The sequence below is a fragment of the Gopherus flavomarginatus genome, chromosome 4 (assembly GCF_025201925.1).
Source record: "Gopherus flavomarginatus isolate rGopFla2 chromosome 4, rGopFla2.mat.asm, whole genome shotgun sequence".
Classification (NCBI taxonomy): domain Eukaryota; kingdom Metazoa; phylum Chordata; order Testudines; family Testudinidae; genus Gopherus; species Gopherus flavomarginatus.
This window is the reverse complement of record NC_066620.1, coordinates 99,196,090-99,216,667: the sequence shown is the minus strand read 5'-3', so window position 1 is coordinate 99,216,667 and position 20,578 is coordinate 99,196,090. Positions and strand designations below refer to the sequence as shown.

General features: G+C 41.6%; 1 protein-coding gene across 2 annotated transcripts in view; it reads right to left on the bottom strand.

Moving 5' to 3' along the window:
- The window catches only part of CNKSR3 (CNKSR family member 3), a 96,520-nt gene that overhangs the window by 10,042 nt on the left and 65,900 nt on the right, over positions 1-20,578 (bottom strand). For both annotated transcript variants that reach the window (XM_050949680.1, XM_050949679.1), the window contains exons 5-9: positions 18,361-18,402; positions 16,327-16,446; positions 14,466-14,525; positions 5,879-5,947; positions 4,948-5,094 (exon numbers count right to left, since the gene is read on the bottom strand). In XM_050949680.1, coding sequence (XP_050805637.1) covers positions 4,948-5,094; positions 5,879-5,947; positions 14,466-14,525; positions 16,327-16,446; positions 18,361-18,402 — 438 coding nt within the window. The remainder of the gene's footprint in view (positions 1-4,947; positions 5,095-5,878; positions 5,948-14,465; positions 14,526-16,326; positions 16,447-18,360; positions 18,403-20,578) is intronic.

Genomic DNA, 20,578 nt, shown 5'->3' with positions numbered 1-20,578 from the left:
CAAGGAGACCTGAGAAACAGCACTGTCTGAGCTGTGCTGGAGCAATGAGGATGAGCTTGGCCCAATCCACCTTAAGCTTGAGGGTGGACCTGAGGAATGACCAAAATAGGTGTAAAGACGTACAGAAGAGTTGTCCAACAGCTGCAGTGGAAGGTATTAGAGAGAGCGCATGTGCTGAGGGCCCCGCCAAGAGCAAAATAGTAGAACTTTGTTTTCCCTTCTTGCAAACAGGTCAACTGTGGGGATGCCCCATGTTGCAAAGACAACCTGGAAGACACTCTCCTTCAGAGACCACTCATGGCTCAGGGGAAAAACCCTGCTGAGGTGGTCCATAAGACAATTTTGCACTCCCAACAAGTGGACTGCTACTGTAGTGATGTCTTCAATACAAAATTGTTACAAGTTCATCCCTAGAGAAAGAGTAACATGGAATGCGCTTGTTTGTTCACATATTATGTCCTGATGGTATTGTTGGTGAGTAAGTGAACCACTGAGTGGCTGATGTGGTTTTGGAAGGCACGACATGTATTGTAGATGGCCCAAAAGCTCCAACACGTTGTTACGGAGTGAGGCTTCCTGTCCTGACCACAGACCCTGCACCCTCAATGAGTCCCGATGTCCGCCCCTCCCTCCCCCAATCCAGAAGGAAACCACTGACTTGGCTGGCAATGGCCGAGCGAAGGAGACTTCTTGGCACACATTGAGCGGGGACTCTCACTAGCACAAGGAATCTAGGACTACTGAAAGACGGTGAAGCAACCTATCCAGAGTATGCAGAGCAGGGCAGTAAACTGTCCTGAGCCACATCTGAAGAGGGCGAAGGCACAGCCTGACAAACTGGACCACTTGCATGCAAGCAGACATGACCCAACAGGCTCAGACACATGCAGACTGTCATGGAGGACTGAGATTGCAGACTGAGTCAGAGCCGTTGAAATCCCTGGAGGCAGTCAGCTGGCAGGAATGCCCTTGACCTCAAAATCTAACAAGGCCCCAATGAATTTGATTTTTTGAGTAGAAGCCAAGGTTGACTTTGTGGTGTTTAAAATGAGTCCCAGAGGGTTGAGCAAACACTATGCGGTGTCTATGTGCACTAGAACCTCCTCTCTGGAGCCACCTGTCAGTAACCAGTCATCAAGGTACAGGAAGTTGTGGATTCCCTTTCTCCTGAGATATGCCATGACCACCACCATGCATTTGGTGAAGACTTCAGGGTCAGAAAAGAGACACCAAACGGGAGAACCACATACTGAAAGTAACATTCTCCTATTACAAAACAGAGAAACTCTGTGGCTCGGCAGAGTTGCCACATGAACATAAACATCCTGAAGATAGAGCAGCATACCAGTTGTTTTGAGACAGCACAGGGAGGATAGCCAATAGAAAGGCCATGAGGACTCTCAAGTACTTGATGAATTTGTTGATACCATGAAGGTTGAAAATGGGTCTCATCCTGCCCTTCGGTTTCAGTATCAGGAAATACCAGGAGAAAAAGCTGTGGCCCAGTGTTCCTGCAGAACTTCCTCTACTGCTCCTAATGTCAGAGAGCTGACTAGCTTGATGAGCAATGTCTTGTGAGAGAGGTCCCTGAAGAGAGATGGAGGGGCTGGGGATGAAGGCGGGGGTGCGTAGAGCCAGGCAGAAACAGAACCCCTCAAATCCTGCTTGGGGACAAAATCGCACTTTTCCATATACTAAGCCATCAGTGGTACAAAGGCAGGTGTACTCCAGGGGTGTTTCACTGGCGCGAGGAGTGCATTAATCGGGAGGGCCACTCTCATAGGGAAGTTGGACTGCAGAATATCTACTAGTTTGTGTATATTCTCCTGGAGATCAAGGGATGAGGCTACACAGCATAAAAGTCCTCCAGAACCAAGCAGCACAGCATAGTCCAGCAATGAGGATGGTGATCTTGGCTGAGTGACAAACCTGCTCTTACTCCCAGGAAGGCATACTCAGGAGGGAGGGAGGAGTCTGGAGGTTCTATTGGGAGGAAGACTGCCAATGCCTAGGCTTGCGGCTGATCTGCAGTCACTACTGTTGACCTGGCAGGTGACTTCAGGTTTGAACAGGACAAGGAATGAGATCACTGCGAATGAGGAGCATCCCACTGAGCCCAAGGAGGTCACAGAGATTGATATGATATACCAGATACGATACATGATATGATATGATACTGGTGGCCAGTAGGAACAAGACCTGGGAAATTCTTCCCAGTCCGGGCATATGCCAACCCTGGGAGTCATATTGGCCCATTGGTGGCCCTCGGAGCTCATCATGTGATGCAGGGCAAGACGATGACAAAGCTGCCTCAGAATCAGAAAAGCCCCAAGATCTCGGAGACATGGGAGGAGTGATGCCCAAGGGAGCCAACAGGCAGTCCAATTCATCCGTCATCCAGAAGAAGAATGGAATTTGTGCCCCCCGGTGAAGGCCGAGCATGTTGGTGCTGCAGGCAGTGTTGCTCCCGGTGCAAACACTGGTACCAGAGCACCCAAGTGCCTTGACGTCGAGGGTGGTGAGAGCCGCCATGGGAGTATCTGCAATGTTCAATGTAACAGGGACGAAAATGCTCCCAGTGACGAGGTCCCCTGTATGGATTCTGATCCAGGCACTGGAACAATTTTTATAATGGAGGTGCTGAGAGCCAGTGAACGAAACCCTGTGTATGATGGAAACCTTCAAGCTGGGTGTGTGACAGCATCCCCAGTTCCAGCATCGGCTCTATCCCCATCATGGGAAGGGGAGCATCTGGATGCGGTGCTGACAGACAAGGATTCAGTGGCTCACTCCATCAGAAGGGACGTAGGTGAGGCAGCCCTGGGAAAGTCCTGGACCAAAAGGCAGAGTAGATCCGTGGCTGCCTGGTATGCCAACGAAATGGACACCGTGGGTACTGGCACTCTCTCGTCAGTACTGGACTCAATGGATGCTCAGAGGCCAGAAACAGACCAGATGGTACAGGGTGTCTGCCCTTCCCACTTGGTACCAGAGAAGGGTCAGAGGTACCCGTGTCATCCTGCACGTCAGAAGTGGTGCCGGGCCAGACCGCTCTTTTCCTGGTGGAGGCAGAGGAGTCATCTCGTGACCTAGAGCTGCCCCAATTGGTCTTATGAGATCTCTTTGTTGGCACTGATTATGGAGAATGGCTCCTCTGCCTCTCTGGAGAGGCACCTGCCCTGGAACCAGAGGTGGCAGCACTCTCCAGGCACAAGGATGATCTTCAGCCCAAGGAGGACCTCAGTACCAGAACAGGCTACATGACCTGTTCAAGGAAGTGCTGTTTGATGTGACAGTCTCATGCCACCTGAGTCCACTTCTACAGATTGCACAATGCTCTTTGAGGTAAGCCTCGCTGAGACACACAAAGGACAGTGTTCAAACCTCGGTAAGGGCTAAACCAGGGACACAATCTAGCAATTAACTAACTAACTAGACTAAAACTTAATGCAAGGTTGAGAGTCTACAACCACACAGAGCTCTGACTCCATCCAATGGCAGAGAGAAGGAACTGGGGGGGGTCAGGGCAACGGCACCTCATATAACCGGGGAGGGGCCACAGCCACGAGGCATGACCACCCCACCTCTACGGGTACTTCTAAAAGAAGTCTCCAGCTCCAGAGTGATGGGCACAGACACACCTAAATGGAATAAACCTCTGCATCTACTTGAACTGTGATCAGCTGACGCACTCAAGCTAACAGGCCCTGGTTTAACAAGACAAGCTGCAGGAGGGGCCAGACAGTCTCAGAATCTCCTAAGCTTTGAAGTAAACTTCTCTCCCTGTGGTCTGTCAGACCCTGGATCTGATGTCCTTAAGGGGAAAGCTTCAAATTATTCTCTCTCTCGAGGAGGGAGACTATCTGGTTCTTCTTATAACCTGTCACCATAGCACTCAAGTGCCTGAAATGGAGGGTGTGCTAGAGAGAACATGGTGTGTGTGGGGGCAGGGGGTTAGTTTTGGACACTGGGACAGAGTTTGTATATTGGATAGATTTGTTTATTAGTATTTTGTATATGCAGCCAGATCTTTGGTCACATTTTAAATGTCTCTGTACTATAAATAGCGTACACATTGTAAACCATGTAAAATAATGCTGCTCAAAAGCACACAGGTGTAACCTGATAGTCTCATTCAAAAGTAGCAGGGAATTAAGATTTACGGCTTTCTGGAGCATGCATGCACATACACACACCCCTCAAGCACTCCAGATAGCCATCTAAACACTTTGCTGAGAAACTACCACCCCCATAGCTATATAGGGATCCTGTGCCAGAACAGAGGTTGGAACAAAGGAAAAAACAGTACCTGTAGTCATAGGTAATTTATTAGATGAGAATGTAATTAATTGTCTCTTCCTGTAGCTGTTAAACAAATTGCTTTCTGCTACAATGTGCTGTCCTCCAAAACTAGACTTTGAAGTTATTAACCCCTGGCTTTCTCAACATCCAAATCAAACAAGAAGCTCACTCCCTTTTCTTTCAGTGCTTGAACTATTTTTCCTTCTGCAGACTAAAAAGGAAGTATACATTGGATAGCATTAGTTTATCCAGCAAAAATAATCTCGTATCAATTCTCCAAACCAATCTCAGTATTTATTGTTTACTGACAAAATTCATCAGTGCAGATTATCAGCCTTTCAGCCTCAAATTGTTTTTTTCCTAAAATCAGTGCCTTGATAACTTGGATTATGAAAGCCAACGTTAAATACTCTTATTGTTTTGGAATGTTAGATGAGATTATTTGGCTAAAAAAGGATCCCTTCTCATTTTAACTTTGATCCAAAAGGGACAGCCACTTCACAATGAACACCTCCAAAAGTCCATAGATATATGGTCACATTGACTGATGTCAGATATTAAAGAATAAATTATCTTGAGGGGGATTTTAAGTAATTCATATCCAACCATTAATGTATAAACACAATTCTTCCGTCAGTGTATCACCTGTACAAGTGGTGGTTTCCAGCGTAGGTTCTTCAGTGGGGCTGGAGTAAAATTAAAAGAGCCTGTAGGACGTTTCTTAAGTAGCAATTTAACTCCAGAAGGATTCTCTCGCAACTTTCCCACAAGGTTTTTTAGTTGCCATCCCACCTTAAAAAGAATAAAAAGTACCTCTTACATGCATTCAAAATGAACAGACTATAACCAGGTCAGACTGTTTCTCTCAAACACCACAAACGAACACACAAAAAATAGAAGAAACCCACTGAAGCAGACGAAAAGGGTACAAAACTTGAAATGCTAACTTTTCTTTAGGAGGTGTCTCAAAAATGTACCACAATTCTTTCAAGTGCACATCATTTGTGATAGGTCAGGCTCTAATCCAGCATGGGCTTATGCATATTCAGCTTCGAACACATGAACAGTCACACTGAATTACTCCAATATAATTATACCTAATCTTTAAAGCCATTGAGTTCTATGGGTCTGCTCTTGTGTGTGAAGTTAAATGCAAACGTGACTGTTTATGGGACAGGGAACTTAAAATGAGGGGCGAGAGGGAGAATCCCTCAACTCTCTGAGGGGCTAAAAGGTATTTGCCAAAAAAAAAAATTATTAATTAAAAATACCAACTTTTTAAACATACATAAATGCAACATTTCACTTTAAACATAGGCCCTAAATAAGATATTTTATCCAAAAACATTGCAAGGATTTACTGAAAAACAATGTGTGATAAAAATCAAACCTTTCAAGTGTTTTGAGAAATGACTTCTAAATTAAAGTCAAACCATTTTTACATACATTGCAATAAGGACACACCAAAAAACCCTAAACACAACATAGCTTGTTACCCACTTATTATATTGGAGGGAAAAGTCTTGCAGAACCACCAAGGCTTAGGAAAATGTTGATAGGGCTTTTGATTACTTACTACAGTCTGACGATTAACCTGGATCACCTCATCACCAGCATGAATCTTTTGAGATCGATCAGCAGGGGACTACAGAGAAGTAAATAAGAGGCATGTGTTTCAATAGGCTTTCCCTTTTCAAAAAAAAAACCCAAAAACCAAAAACCAAACCCCAGCTCTTTTATGCCAAAACTCAGATTGTGAAAGGAATATTTAAAGCAGCAGCAGATAATGTGTGTGTGTGTGTGTGTGTGTGTGTGTGTGTGTGTGTATATATATTCAAGTGTATATTATGTCCCCAGTACCCATGTGGTTAAGTGACAAACAATGGCCCATATATATTAAAACACATTCTGTCATCAAGTAAACTCACAGGTCCTCATCCTGCAAACCCTACCAAGCATAGCACTAGCTCCATTGCAGCATGGACTACACCTGGGAGTCTTTTCAAGGATCATAGCAGTATTCCATCTCACCAGAGAAGGAAAATAGGATAGTTGAGATCCATAAAATCCATATACATCAGAGGGTCAGGAGAAGTCAAGTTACAGTGGAATTATTGTACGTCATCCATTCGTGTGGGTGTGTATAAAGGAAAAAATTAACAAAATAGTGCTTTTCTGGGGTTACTACTGGAGGTGGAGAGAATTTTCTGACAAAATGGTTTTTCACTGGAAAATATCAATTAATCAAAATAGTATTGTTTTGCAGGAATGTACCAGTTTTGACAGAACTATCAGGAACAGCTTCTCCGGTCTAGGATGTAATTCCTGGCCTGAATCAGAACTGCAAGTCCCTGCTCTGCCTGATTCGGACCAGACACTTGAACATCAGTCTCTCATCACAGCAGAGTGCCCTAACCACCGGCTGTTTTGAGATCTCAATCTCTCCTGTTGGATCTCTTCAGCTTTGTATAAATACTCAGCTTTAATAGGAGCAATTGAGACATTCCCCCTCCCCACCCCCTGGACTCCAGAACAGTCTATGGGTTAGGGCACTCAGCTGGGATGTGGGAGAATGATGTTCAAGTGTCTAGTCCAAATCAGGCAGAGGAGAGACTTGAATTTGTGTGTCCCATATTCCAAGTGAGCACCCTAAACCCTGGGCTATTCGAGGAGGAGCACATAAGCACGCTCTCTCTTTCTGGGAAAATCCTTGAAAAAGATCTCAGTTTGGTCCCAATGCGGATCAGGAACACATCCGAAACCTCTAAATTTTTCATGAGACAGGAAAACACCAAGCTCCTGTTAATATACACACATGTATGCCAATTTCTTATCCTAGCCTCACACTCAGAAGACTCCCCCGCCCCCCAACACACACACATCAGTCATCTCAGATACTTCAATTTGAATGTTCTAGAGTCTGTGTTAACTATCTGATCTGCTGTTAGCTATCATCAATAGCAACATAAATCTAAGTAAAGAAAAAGTGGCAATTAGTAAGTGCTAAGAAAACCCAGGAATGCACTAAAAAGAGCATCACAAATAGTTTGGTTTTGCACGGATGGAATAGTTAGCTGCATTACAAAGAGTTTTTAACTCTATGCTATTTTAAGTTTGATTTAAAAACAAAATGCCTACCCAAACTACACTGAATAAATGGTTTTAGAAGAGAACACAGCTTTGAAGTAGATAATAAAAGATTAAACATATCCTATTAAGAAACAATATGGACACTGTTAGTTATTTATGTTGCCATTTGTTATAACTGAATCTAAACACAATAACTTGGTTTCATTTAGTGTGTTCACTAAAAGCCTTAAGTCTCAAATACTGAAGATGTATGACAGAAAAGTAATGAGTACAGCTGAGGCCATTTCATTTTTCCCCTCACTGCTTACTAAATGAAAGCTGCATGTTTTAAATTGAAGTCCCTAATTTAGTCATTTAATCCAAATGCCTGCATCAAAAAAAATAAGCAAATTATATTTAAGTAAAAGGACAACATTATGCGTGTGCATGATGTGTACTGAGAGATATAGGTGTTAAACATTTAAAAACTAATTTCCTCCCAAAATAGACAACATGCTCAGCTAGATATTACCAAGCAGCTGTTAAACATGTAAATATTTACTTTAAGTTATCTAAAGCTGGTGCCATGCACAGGTTACTGCTACAGTTATTTAAAAAAATATTCCTGCTACCATAACAACATATCAACTCTGATGAAACTGTGGCAACACAGGCAGAACAGAGATACACTAATAGACGTGTCCACAGTGCAATTCACACAGGGAGGGCTACTCACCATAGCACAAGCCTCACTCTCTCTTCAAACAACAACATGGACAGCCAGGCAATACCCCTAAGCTACTGAAGAACTGAAAGTCTGGAAGGAAGTTTCTCTCTCATCACCACCAGACCTTCAAAACTCAGTATAGTAGAGGGCCGCTACAGGAGTAAACTGTGCAATGAGGACGATGCTGTAGATGTAACGGAGGCTCCACCTACTATGAGTAACCACATTTTTTTGCTGTCCTCTTGCTTCTTCATCAAGGAAATGTCTGTTTGGAGGGGTGAATACTGTCCAAACCAAGGCTAATGGCATCTTTTAGGGTGTGATTATGCTTGCAGAAAACATTCTAAGGGGGTCCCACACAGGTGAGTTCTGAGTCTGGTACTACTGAATATCTTCATTCATGACTTGGATAATGGAGTGGAGAGTATGCTCAGAAATCTGTGGAAGATATTAAGGGGTTGCAAGCACTTTGGAGGACAGGGTTAGATTTCAAAACTACCTTGACAAATTAGAGAATTGGTCTGACACTGAATTCAATTAGATGAAATTCAAAAAAGTGCAAAGTACTATATATTTAGGAAGGAAAAAAAATCAAATGAACTCCTACAAAACGGAGAATAACTGGCTACGTGGCAGTACTGCTGAAAAGGATCTGGGGATTATCGTGGATAACAAATTGAATGAGTGGCAATAATGAGATGCAGTAGCGAAAACGGTTAATATTCTGAGATGTTCCAACAGGAGCATCACACGTAAGAGTCAGGCAACAATTGTCTCACTCTATTCAGCACTGGTGAGGCCTCAGCTGAGTACGGTGTCCACACTTTAGGAAAGATGTGGATAAGTTGGAGGGAGTCCAGACGAGAGCAACAAAAAAAATAAGGGGTTTAGAAAACCTGACCTATAAGGAAAGGTTAAAAAATTATGCCTGCTTAGTCTTGAGAAAAGAATACTGAAGGGGGACTGGATAACAGTCTCCAATATGCTACGGGCTGTTATAAAAAGGATGGGGATCAGCTGTTCTCCAAGTCCACTGAAGGTAGGACAAGTAATGGGCTTAAACTGCAGCCAGGAAGATTTAATTTTTTTTTCCCTAATAGCTAATCTAACTGTAAGGGAAATTAAACTCTGGAACAGACTTCCAAGGGAGGTTGTGGAATCCCCATCATTGGAGATTTTTAAGAATAGGTCAGACAAAAGACGTGTCAGGTACGGTCTAGATTTTTGCTTGGTTCTGCCTCAGTGTAGGGGACTGGACTTGATGACCTCTCAAGGTCCCTTGCAGCCTTACATTTCTGTGATTTTAAAATTCAGTTTCAGCTCACAAGGCAGCTAGCTATTCCACTCCTATGGACAACATGGAAGAAAGTGGAAAGTTTTGTTTTGGCCAGTGTGTTCTCATAAAACACAGGAAATCACAAATAGGCAGGAAGACCCTGGAAATCCTGTCCTGTTAGCTGACTGAAATTAGATAGTGTATTGCTTTCTTGGAACCATTCAGTGTGGTTGGTGCAGTCCTAGTGTTCTGATAACAACCACCTGGCAAAAGGTTTCATTCACATATGTTAAAAATAATTTTTTGAATAGTAAATAAAATACAGATACCACTTTTGTCAGAAAGGTAATCTGTAGCCAGATATAAACTACATCCTTTGTCATCAGAAAGGACAGAAGGAAAGAGTCTAACTATTGCTAGTACATCTCTCACTTTCATCTCCTAGTTGATGTTATTTCTCCAGGGAGAATGTGGTTTCCCTAAGAGAAGAATTGGTAGTTACAGATGCACTTGGGTTCAGAGTTTTGGTTTATGGTTGCAGCAGAATCTCACTCAGAGCTTTCAGCCTTTGTCTCAACTACCTATACAAGTTAGTGGCGACTCAAGTTACAATCTTTCACATCTATCAAATGTTGACATTGCTGCACAGTAGACTCAGTCTTTCAGCCTATTGTGACAAGTTACGCCTAATAAACTAGTAAGATTAAAATTGGCAGATATAAAAGATAACCGTTTTCATGATAAATAGTAAGTATAGATTTCCACCCACTCCTCCCTAATCACTATAACTTAGCAAGGGTCCAGAAGGAATAACTAGGCCTTTCTTTAACTAGTAAAGAGCATCACACAAGCTGCACTTCACAGGTTCTTCCTTTCAGCAACCACACCATCCACACAGATATGTTCCTACTACTATTATCTATTTGGATTATACTAGCACCTAGGAGCCACAGTCATTGACCAGAACCCTATTGTGTTAGGTGCTGTACAAGCACACAATAAACAGGCAGCAGTTTCAGCACACCAGTGGACTAGTATCTAGACAGCACCATCCTAAACCCAAGAGGAAAAAACTTTTAGTTGCTGTTACTTTGCCACTGAGAAGCACATAGTTTATTCCTGGTCTAAACTACCCTCCCTGATCTCCTTTGGTACAGAGAAGTTGTCCTAATAAGAGCAAAGTACAGAAGAGCATATTTGCTCAGCAAGCATTTGTTTACACAAGACACCATAAAAACTTTGTCACTGCACAATAATTTCTGGTAATTCCATAAGGCAAATATTCTAATACCAATGGTATTTTGAAGGCATTTATATATCTGCATGAATAAAAATGACTGAAGGTCTAGAAAACATGACCTGTGAAGGAAGACTGAAAAAAAATTGGGTTTGTTTAGTCTGGAGAAGAGAAGACAGAGGGGATATGATAACAGTTTTCAAGTACATAAAAAGGTTGTTACAAGGAAGAGGGAGAAAAATTATTGTTCTTAACCTCTGAGGATAGGACAAGAAGCAATGGGCTTAAATTGCAGCAAGGGAGGTTCAGGTTGGACATTAGGAAAAAAACTTCCTAACTGTCAGAGTGGTTAAACACTGAAATAACTTGCCTAGGGAGGTTGTGGAACTTCATCATTGGCGATTTTTAAGAGCAGGTTGGGCAAATAGGGGTGGTCTAGATAATACTTCGTCCTGCCTTGAGTGCAGGGGACTGGACTAGATGATCTCTCTAGGTCTCTTCCAGTTCTATGATGGAAACAGAAGCCATTATGTGACTATTATGATAGTCTTTAGCCTGGCAACTTGAAAAGCAACCATCAGGGTCAACGTCCAAGACTGTTGTTCCTGCTATAGCTTCCAGAGACATGGAATGAATCAAGGCTATCCCACCAGAGAAAGATCTTAGTGGGCAGCAGCTCACTGGATGTTAAATAATTTGAATATCTTCTCCACATTCAAATACAGGCTGTTTTTCTATTTGTGTAGTAGGTAATTGCAGTGCCGCAGCAATGTTCTGACGTGGTTCACTGTGATCCATATCCTACGTGGTGAAGCCACGTGGCTGGGCTGTGGGATCAGTGATCAGGTCTTGATTCTTCATCCTGCTATTTTGCCACAGTCTACGCCACTTGTCTTTTGGTGACAGTCTTCAGGTTTGGGGTCCTTTGGCCGCTAACCAGAAAGGGTTCCTGGACTTAAGGCAGCATCTCCGAGGCTACTGGAGTCTTTGTAGATGAGCAAGTTTGGGTTTGTTATCGTCCAATCATATTATTGCTGCTTCTCTTCAGAGGGATGGAATTAAGATATACGTGAGGATGGAGAGACCGTTGGGATTGACATCAGCACTCCTGTGACAATTCTCATAGCAGTGTTTCATACTTATGTTACCTGTGCATGCTGGTGCACAACACTCAGCTGCTGAGAAAAACAAGGGTGAATGTGAATGTCCACCAGGCATGAGCATCTGCTCCCCAGCTGGTCCAGCTAGTTTGTGGATTATATTGTTCCTAGCCTTTATCTTGGCAGCAGTCATTTCAGATGTTGGCAACATGTGAGGCTATGATCCACTCCAAGATATTGTGGGAAATCCTCGCGCCTGAGTTTGGTGTGACAGTCAAGCAATTCTTCGCATGGCAATGCAAAGTATTGTTTGGGGGTTTTTTAGGGTTCAGTCTGAGTCACCTTCGCCACTAGAACTCCTGCAGTTTTTTCAGATCATCTGCGAGGATGCATTCCACTGGAGTGAAAGTGCTCAATTGGATGATGAGCGCGAGATCCTCCACATAGCCAAATTTCCATGACTGGGTTGATGGCATAATGCTGATATTAACATTAACGAGAGCGATGGTGCCAAGACAGAACCTTGCAGGAGCCTGCTGTTCAGTAGATGAGATCTACTGGGTCTGTTCTATTAGATATATGCGAAACTTGCAGTTGGTGAGCATAACTGTTAGTAGGAGCAGTGTTCTGCAATGCACTATTTTCGACACTTTCAGAAGCTACCCGTCCCATCAAACTGTGTTATATGCTGACAACAGGTCCACAAAGGCCACTGCTGTTGTGAGCTTGCATTGACAGCCAGCTTTGATCCGAGTTACCAGTTTACCTGATCACAGGTGCTTTGTCCTGGTTGAAACTCAGATTGCTCTTTAGGGATGTAGACTTCAGAAGATGCTTTCCAAGAGCTTGTATGTTATCCATAATAAGATAGTTTTTTGGATCGTTCTCCCCAGTTTTAGGATGCCAGTGACCTCTGCTTGTTGCCATACCTTGAGCCTTTGGCAAAGGGCATGCACACAGCTATGCTGACCTAGGTTTTTTCAGAAATTGTGGGAAGATACCATTGCATGCCAGCAGCTTTGACACAGTTGATAGTGTTATGGCCTTGTCCACATATTCTCATGAATGACTTTGATATTACTGGGAGGTCAGATAAGGAGCAATGAAGCTCTTTTTTCACTTTCCTTTTGTGATGACAATCTGTTTCAGACTCTGAATTCAGGAACATTTGGGTGGTGATGGCACTGGCTTGGACATGTGGCATTCTACACTGGGAAGAGTTCACACCATCCAGACTACGGAGATGCCTCCAGGCTTTACATAAGGCCATACTGGGTCAGACCAAAAGGTCCATCTAGCCCAGTTTTCTGTCTTCTGACAGTTGCCAGTGCCAGGTGCCCCAGAGGGAATGAACAGAACAGGTAATCACCCAGTGATCCATCTCCTGTCACTTATTTCCAGCTTCTGGCTTTCCTGCTTGAGTGAGTGGAATCTAGGTTCTGCTAGATGAAGGTGATGGGCAAAAGCTACGTGGAGTTCAGTGATTCCAGGAGTTGAAGCACCAGGGTCACCTGTTATCCAGTACTCCTTTAGGAATGCCTCACTGTTTGTCAACCAACAAGAATTGTGGCTTTTCTGTAGCTGTGGGGAGGGGGAGAGTGATGTTCCATTTTGTGCCCTCTTTAAGAAGGCTGATGAACCTGATGTAGCTCGCTATGTTTGCAGGTATCCTGTGAACCACTTTTTCTGTGGTTTCTGAGTAGCTGTTCCCATAGGCCTTCCTAAAGTTCCAACATGGCCTTGGTAGTAATGTGATTAAGGGGATTTGGACAACAATGTATATGACGACAGGAGGGTGCTCGCTATGCATAAAATTGTGAAGGACAGTTCGTTCCACAACTAGAGGCCACGTGTTCTGGCCACAGAACACAAACCACGCATCCAGCAAATAGTCTTGTCTCTGTCCGGCAGAACGGAAGGTTTATTGCTGCTTGGAACTGAACAGTAGATGCTTGTCTTGATTCGAAGCCCACTCAAAGTTGTTCATCTGAAGTATCATTGTCTTGTAACCCCAAGATGTCTGATGGCTATTGAGTCTCCAACCCATATTAAAGGGTGGTTGTGATTCAGTAAAAATCTGTGTGGTACAGGAGACATTGGTGGCTTATAGACGTTGGGGATCGCAAACTCACCGATTCTCTTTGTGATTACATATGGTGTTGAAGAGTTCAAGTTCACGCAGCAGATTTTCCAGAGCTTGTCTCTCAAATGTTGCCAGTTCGTGTTTTGGAGGCTGTTGGCTCCCCACTAAAAGTTATTCTGTAATGCTACACATTTTGATGCTTTTTCATTATACAATAAGTCTCTCTTGTGAAGTGCTTTGGCATAACCAATGCTATCAACATGGGAACCAAACAGCAATCGATGGCCTCACAGTCTAAAAAGCATCTCAAGTGACAGTCAAGTGAAACGGCCCTTCTCAGGGCCATCATCGAAAGAGAAACATAGGATCATACCTAGATGTACATCATCACAATGTAGAAGGCTGTCTCCTACAAAATGTGACTACCTGACCAAGCTATTATGTCAACAGAAGATTGAGGTCCTTGTGTTATTCTATTAAAACATATACATATGCATATTCTTTACAAATCCAGGATAAACCAATGGTGTATATCACAGTCGCAGGCAATAGGATTTTGAGACCCATACGTGGCAGAAACAAAAGCCTCAGGAATCTGCCTAAACATAGCTTTATCCAGAATAGTTTAAATTAAACATACATCTACTTCAAATTGAATTAAACGTACTCACATTTTCTGTAGTTCCAGTAATTACATGTAATCCATCGTAAGTTGATTTGATATACATTCCCTAATGTGGTGGTGGTGGGGAGAAGAAATTGAAAGAGTCAAATTTAAGAACGGCAGTGCCAAAAATAAAAACTTGCTACTAATTATATAACAGGTTAAGCAACATCTTACTAACTTAAGACTCATTCTGTGTAAAAAACATCAAATATATGAAAATTCATGGACTCACATTTGTAAGTAGTGTGATCTAGTATCAATGTGCTAAAATGTTCCTCTCTTCCTGAATTCTTGGGCATTCAGTACATATAAGTTAAAGAGATTGGAATTTTATATTTCACCCTTCACAGATGATCTTTAAGTTACACTATTTAAAAATAAAATATTTTAACTTCTTTATAGCCTTGACTATCCTGGAGAATTTTAGATAAAGTCATTTAGAGTCCCTTGCATGCCAAGCATCTCCTCACAAGTGTGCTACAAATATTCTACAGACAATTAAGCTCAAATAATCCCTGTTCTTAATGCAAGCCATCTTGTAACATAATAGTGTTGGCATAAACCAGAAGCACAGGCAAACCATGCACTAGCACCACTTTACTATACAACTGGGTGTGGATGCAAGGATAAGTGCTAATGGAATAGGTTGTGATCATGTGAATTCTCTAATATACCACCTGCAAATGGGCCAACACTAACATTGTAATTACATATGGTAGACTTCTGCAGCATAGGAGACTTGTATATCAATTTTCATATAGGTAACCGGTAGTTTTCCTTCCTGTAAGAGGTTTTTAAGATTACTTATTGTCTGTGCTGTGCTTTTTAGCTATGCAGTGCCATGCAAGTGCTATTTATGTGCCAGGAATTACCATCGACCACTTAGAAACATGAACGCAACATTTTTCGTTCTTGATTTTCTTCTCCATTTGCGAAGATTTATCCTCCCTGCCCTCCTTTGCCATCCCCCCATTTCTAGCAGAGCACAAGCTATCAAAGCTACTATTCTGTGAATGCCCTTATTTGATACCCAAAAACCTCACTGAAGAGGTTACCATAGTTCTGGAACATGATTAGTTCATTTGTATCTCTTCAGTTAGCCCTGCAATAATGTAGCTCAAAACACTGTAGGTTCTCCATAATAGCACCCAAAGTGTTTTTTAAAAACTGTTCAACAAAAGACTTTTCTCACTTCTTCCTAGTTTTAAGAGCAAGTTAAATAATTTCAGATAAATATTTCAGTTTCCTTTAAGGCATTTAAATGTGAATCACCTCCATTCCAGCCAGAAAGGTCCCATTTTTTGTAAACACCAGTCAATGGAACATCCAACTGGACCAACCATATTCAGCAGTGCTGAGATCCAGCTAGTGAAATTACACGATATGCCATTGCATGATCAAAGGTTTGCCACACACCCCTGCTAAAAAGAAAGAACTCCCAAAGACATCCCACACCCAACCAAAACTATAGATCAAAAACTCACAAAAGTACAGACCAAGGAAAAAAAAAAAAAGTCCTTCAGAAAGTCTCTATGTCACTGATTTAAGTTCACCTCCATCAATGAATCCCACCAATAACCAGGTGGACTCAGCATATTACCACCTCAAAAATGCCTTAAAAACACACTTTTATTCCCACCATTGGCTCTCACTCCAGCACACACTCCGCTGTGGCTTTATGAACAAGGGACTGATCCTGCAGACAGTTTTGCCCATGAGTCTAGTTAGTCACACGCTGAATCCTTACTGATTTTAATGGAAGTAAACAATACTCATAAGTGTAATGGCTTGCAGCACCAGGCACTAACAATGCAGACATAGTAACCACAGAATAGCCAGAGCAGTAGACACAGTTGTGTTCTTACCAGGCCTTCCCCAGGTTTAATGTTGGTTAAATGAACCTCCTCCAGACATGCACTCTGGCTCATCAATGGATCTGTAGTTGATCTGATCATCTTATCACAAATTCCATTTAAAATCTTGGACTGAAAATGAACAAAAATTCATTAGGAAAGCCATATTCTAGAATTCCTCTCCCACAGCCCACCTCCATTTCTCAATAAAGCAAAAGTTATTTAATTATAAAATCTGGCCTACTAAGAAAGCTTGATAGAGCAGCTAGCAGAATAGGAGAACATTCAGAGAATTCTCCTCTATGGCATTGTCTACCCTAGGCTTCTGTGGTAAAAATCTGCCACTACTGCTACCACCAGTGACAGGAACGTTGGGACAGTTAATGTAGACAAGGTGCCACTACAATTGCCTGGAAAAAAAGCAACTACGACACCATCACACTCTTGCAAAAATTTAGTCCATATTTTTTTGGAATTTTTATTTTGAAATCCAGAACATTTGACTATCTTTAGTGCCAACAGCTGCCAAGAGTTACTTAGATCTGCTTTAAGAAGGGTTAGTCAGGATGGTGCTAAAGAAGCCAATGACAACTGATGAGTACTCTACACCAAGCTTTTGAGTGGGTAGGCATTTAACAATTAAGTATTTTAGCATTATTTATCTCCTCTGTGCCAGTTGCTGGAATCTTTACATAGGATCCTTACAAACTTATATTTGCTTGTTACCAAAATATATCCAATCCCAAACCAATACCATTTCAAAGGACACATTCTGACCTTAAACACATGTATGTAACTCGGACTAATGAAGTCAGTGAGAGTCAGGCTTATGTATCAGAAGGGAGTAATTTGTCTTTTACATTCTGAAAGTTTCAAACAGGAAAAATGACTCTTTAATCAGAGAAAATGCAATGGTCAAAACATCTACTTTCTTCCCATACACTCCACATTGTTTAAATTTATATCAAGACACAAAATACAGTGTATTTAAGTTAAAGTTGTTCTCAACAGTTAAGAAAAAAAAAGGCCTTAAAATGTTCAGGATAGCATTTATTTGTAATTGGCTGTGAAACTGGAAGGTAGCTCACTTGAGACAGTAAATATGTCCAAGTGCCCTTGGGACTTCTCACTCATTGGAGATGTAAGTAATTAAGGGGCCGCACAAAATGCGGCTTTGTATAAAGATAGCTCTGTCGAATCAGAGTGGGCACAGGGTAAAATATTCTCAAGGTTTTTTATTCTAAACCAGATTTATAGAACTGAAATAATGCAATTTAAATAAAATCAAAACAATGCCTAAGCATGAATACAAGGAACTGCTAAAACAAGGGAATTCCAAACAACAGTACATATATGGAATGGGGTGTGGAAAAATGAGAAACTGAAAACTCTTATTTGCTTGGTTTCCTTATTTATGGACAAAATTATTTTTAGCTATTGTGCTACTGAATGCCTAAGCATCTATCAGCAAACGGAAGGCCTTATCAAAGAACACAGCCTGGCTCATGTCAAAAGCAGGAAGCGATGATTAACTGTTACAAAATATTAAAAGCATTTCATTACGTCCCACTGTTGGTCACAAGGTTGCTTCAAAACGTTTTTGAAAACTCAGCGCTTTCAAAATGAAGTATAATTAGACATAGATCTTTCTAGGTCCATAGGCAGGAGTGCCTTTACAAGGACCACCACACAGTACATTATCTATTAAATAAAGTGATACATCCCACGCTGTGAATCATGGACATTTTGCTTTACTTGGTCTAACATCCTTTTACATTCCTTCCCCTCCCCTTAAAATCTGAGCCAGACATCGGACTTGAAGAAATACCTATGGAATAAAACCTTACGGATCATCTACTGTATATAGCAGTGCTGACTTCTATACCATTAAAAACTCACCATTATCCCTTCTGAGAGAATAATGAATGATAAAAACAGCCTGCAACAGGGTTTTTACATTTCAGCTCTGTCAGTCTGAGTAATCAAGAAGTCATTGAAATAAATACAAATGCAAATAACTAGGCTGTAACTGAAATGCATACTTACTACATGTAGAACTTTATCTTCCATTTCAGCCACAGTGCAATCCTAAAAAGAGAAAACAAGCACTAAATTAGCAGAACTGTGTAAATAAACTAGATTGCAAAATACTGAAATACAGCTACCCCTGACATCAAGCAAAAAGGGTAGTATCTTTGGAGCAGGGATTAACCAGACATCTGCTTCGCCTTCTAGGGATCAAATGTACCACTGAACAACAATTTTCTGACACCTAGTCTAAAAGAGAATACAGACGTTCAAAATGTCAAAAGAATACAAGCCTTCAGTTACTGCAGAAACATTTTCCAGGAAAAATGAGTTATGCACAAATAAAGATGGACTTTGTTAAGGTAAACCATACAAGCTTGTTTTAGATGGCTACAAATACTGAGCCAGCTATTACTGTATTCAACATTTCAAAATGGATAAAAAAATTGGTTAAAAATAGCTTCAGAAGTACTTTTAAAATATGCTATTGATGGCATTCACGAAGGCAAGGGAATGGCACACAAAGCATTATTTACACAGCCCAGGTACAAAAGACTTTGAACTGAAAAAAGAGTTCATTTAGTAGATTACAGAAGAGACCATTGTTCTCTGAAAAAAAAACAGCAAAACTGGAACACACCAATACATTCCCAGACAAAAAGAAGGGGCGGAAAGGTTAAACTACAGGTACGTTTGTAAATATTTATCAATTATTTAAGAAACCCACATTAACACTATTATTTTCTCAAAAATAATAAGATGTTAGAAAAATTTCTATTTGGAGAAAAACCCACATCTCAAGGTCATATTTTGGGGGGGAGGGGAGAAAAAACAAACATTACAAAAATCACTTGAACAATCTTAACACTGACCCATATCACACCAGCTAACTATCACATCTCATTATAAAAGATTGAAACATTTTAACAAAGATTTCATGAAGAAGGATTTGCTGAAGACTAAGTATTCACAGTCTGCATATGCAGGTATCTTAAATCTTTAAGTCTATTTATTTTATATAGTTTGCCGTAAAGTCAAAAGAACTTAGCACACAACTTGGGTTTTGTACATAAATGTACATGTTTTGGAAGCGTGAGCTCAATACTCTGAGTCCTTAGCATTAAGTTAATTTTTGACCTGGTTCTTAAGGGGGCTAGAGCCACGGCATACATATCTATACCAAGTCTGACCACACTTTTACATTTTATACTCCATATGCTTTTGAGACTTCTCCTGAAAATTGCTTCAAAGGCAGTCACTTTTAGCGAACAGACAGAAACCTCACTTTTTCTGGTGACAGTTGCTATAGTACATTGCTATACGAATGTAAAGAGAGATGTACTTTAAGTGCTTCAACAATATATCAACAAGAGTAAGATACTAAAAAGCCTTTTAGATCGCTTCTCAATTTTCAGTCACTGAAGTAATGACAATATGCACTGTTTCCATGTAGAATTGTCTTCCGAATTTTGGCTGTTCTGTAGACAGCCATACAGGGACAGAATAAAGGTTGCGTGGTGACTAAAGCCATGTCTACACTACAAAACTTAAGTTGACTCAAAGTTATGTTGTCATACAGATGCCACAGTTAGTACATCGCTTGTGCTCATGCATACTTGGCTCCTTGTGTCAGCAGTGTACGTGCTCACCAGGAGCACTCGTATTGATGCAGAGTGCAGTGCACCATGGTTAGGTATCTCACTGTGCAGCTCACCACTATACAGCACACTACCTTTTGGGAAGTTTTGTCAATGTATGATGGGGCTGAAATGAGTCACTCATGGGTGACTGGAAGCATGGGGTCAATGTCCCATTTTGCAACTGTCTCCATCCCATATTATCATCTGTATCCCATAATTTTCATGCCTTTTTTAAATCCTACAAACATGCATGGCCGCCTCTGTCCACCATTCCTGAAAGAAGCATGGAGCCTGCACTATTATCACAAGCATTGCAAGCACAGATTGCACGATCCTGAAATATTTCCAGAGCTACAAGAACCACCAAATAAAGTGGGGAGAAACAACAATTCCTTGGAGGACAGACTGCTGTGGGACATGGTGAGAATCAATTCAAGGTTGTTAGTGGCATTCAGGGAGCAGATGCAGATGGTGGAGTGCTGCTTCTGGGCCCAAGAAACAAGCACTGACTGGTAGAATCGCATCATAATACAGATTTGGTATGATGAACAAGGGCTGCAGAACTTTCGGATGCGCAAGGCCTCATTCCTGGATCT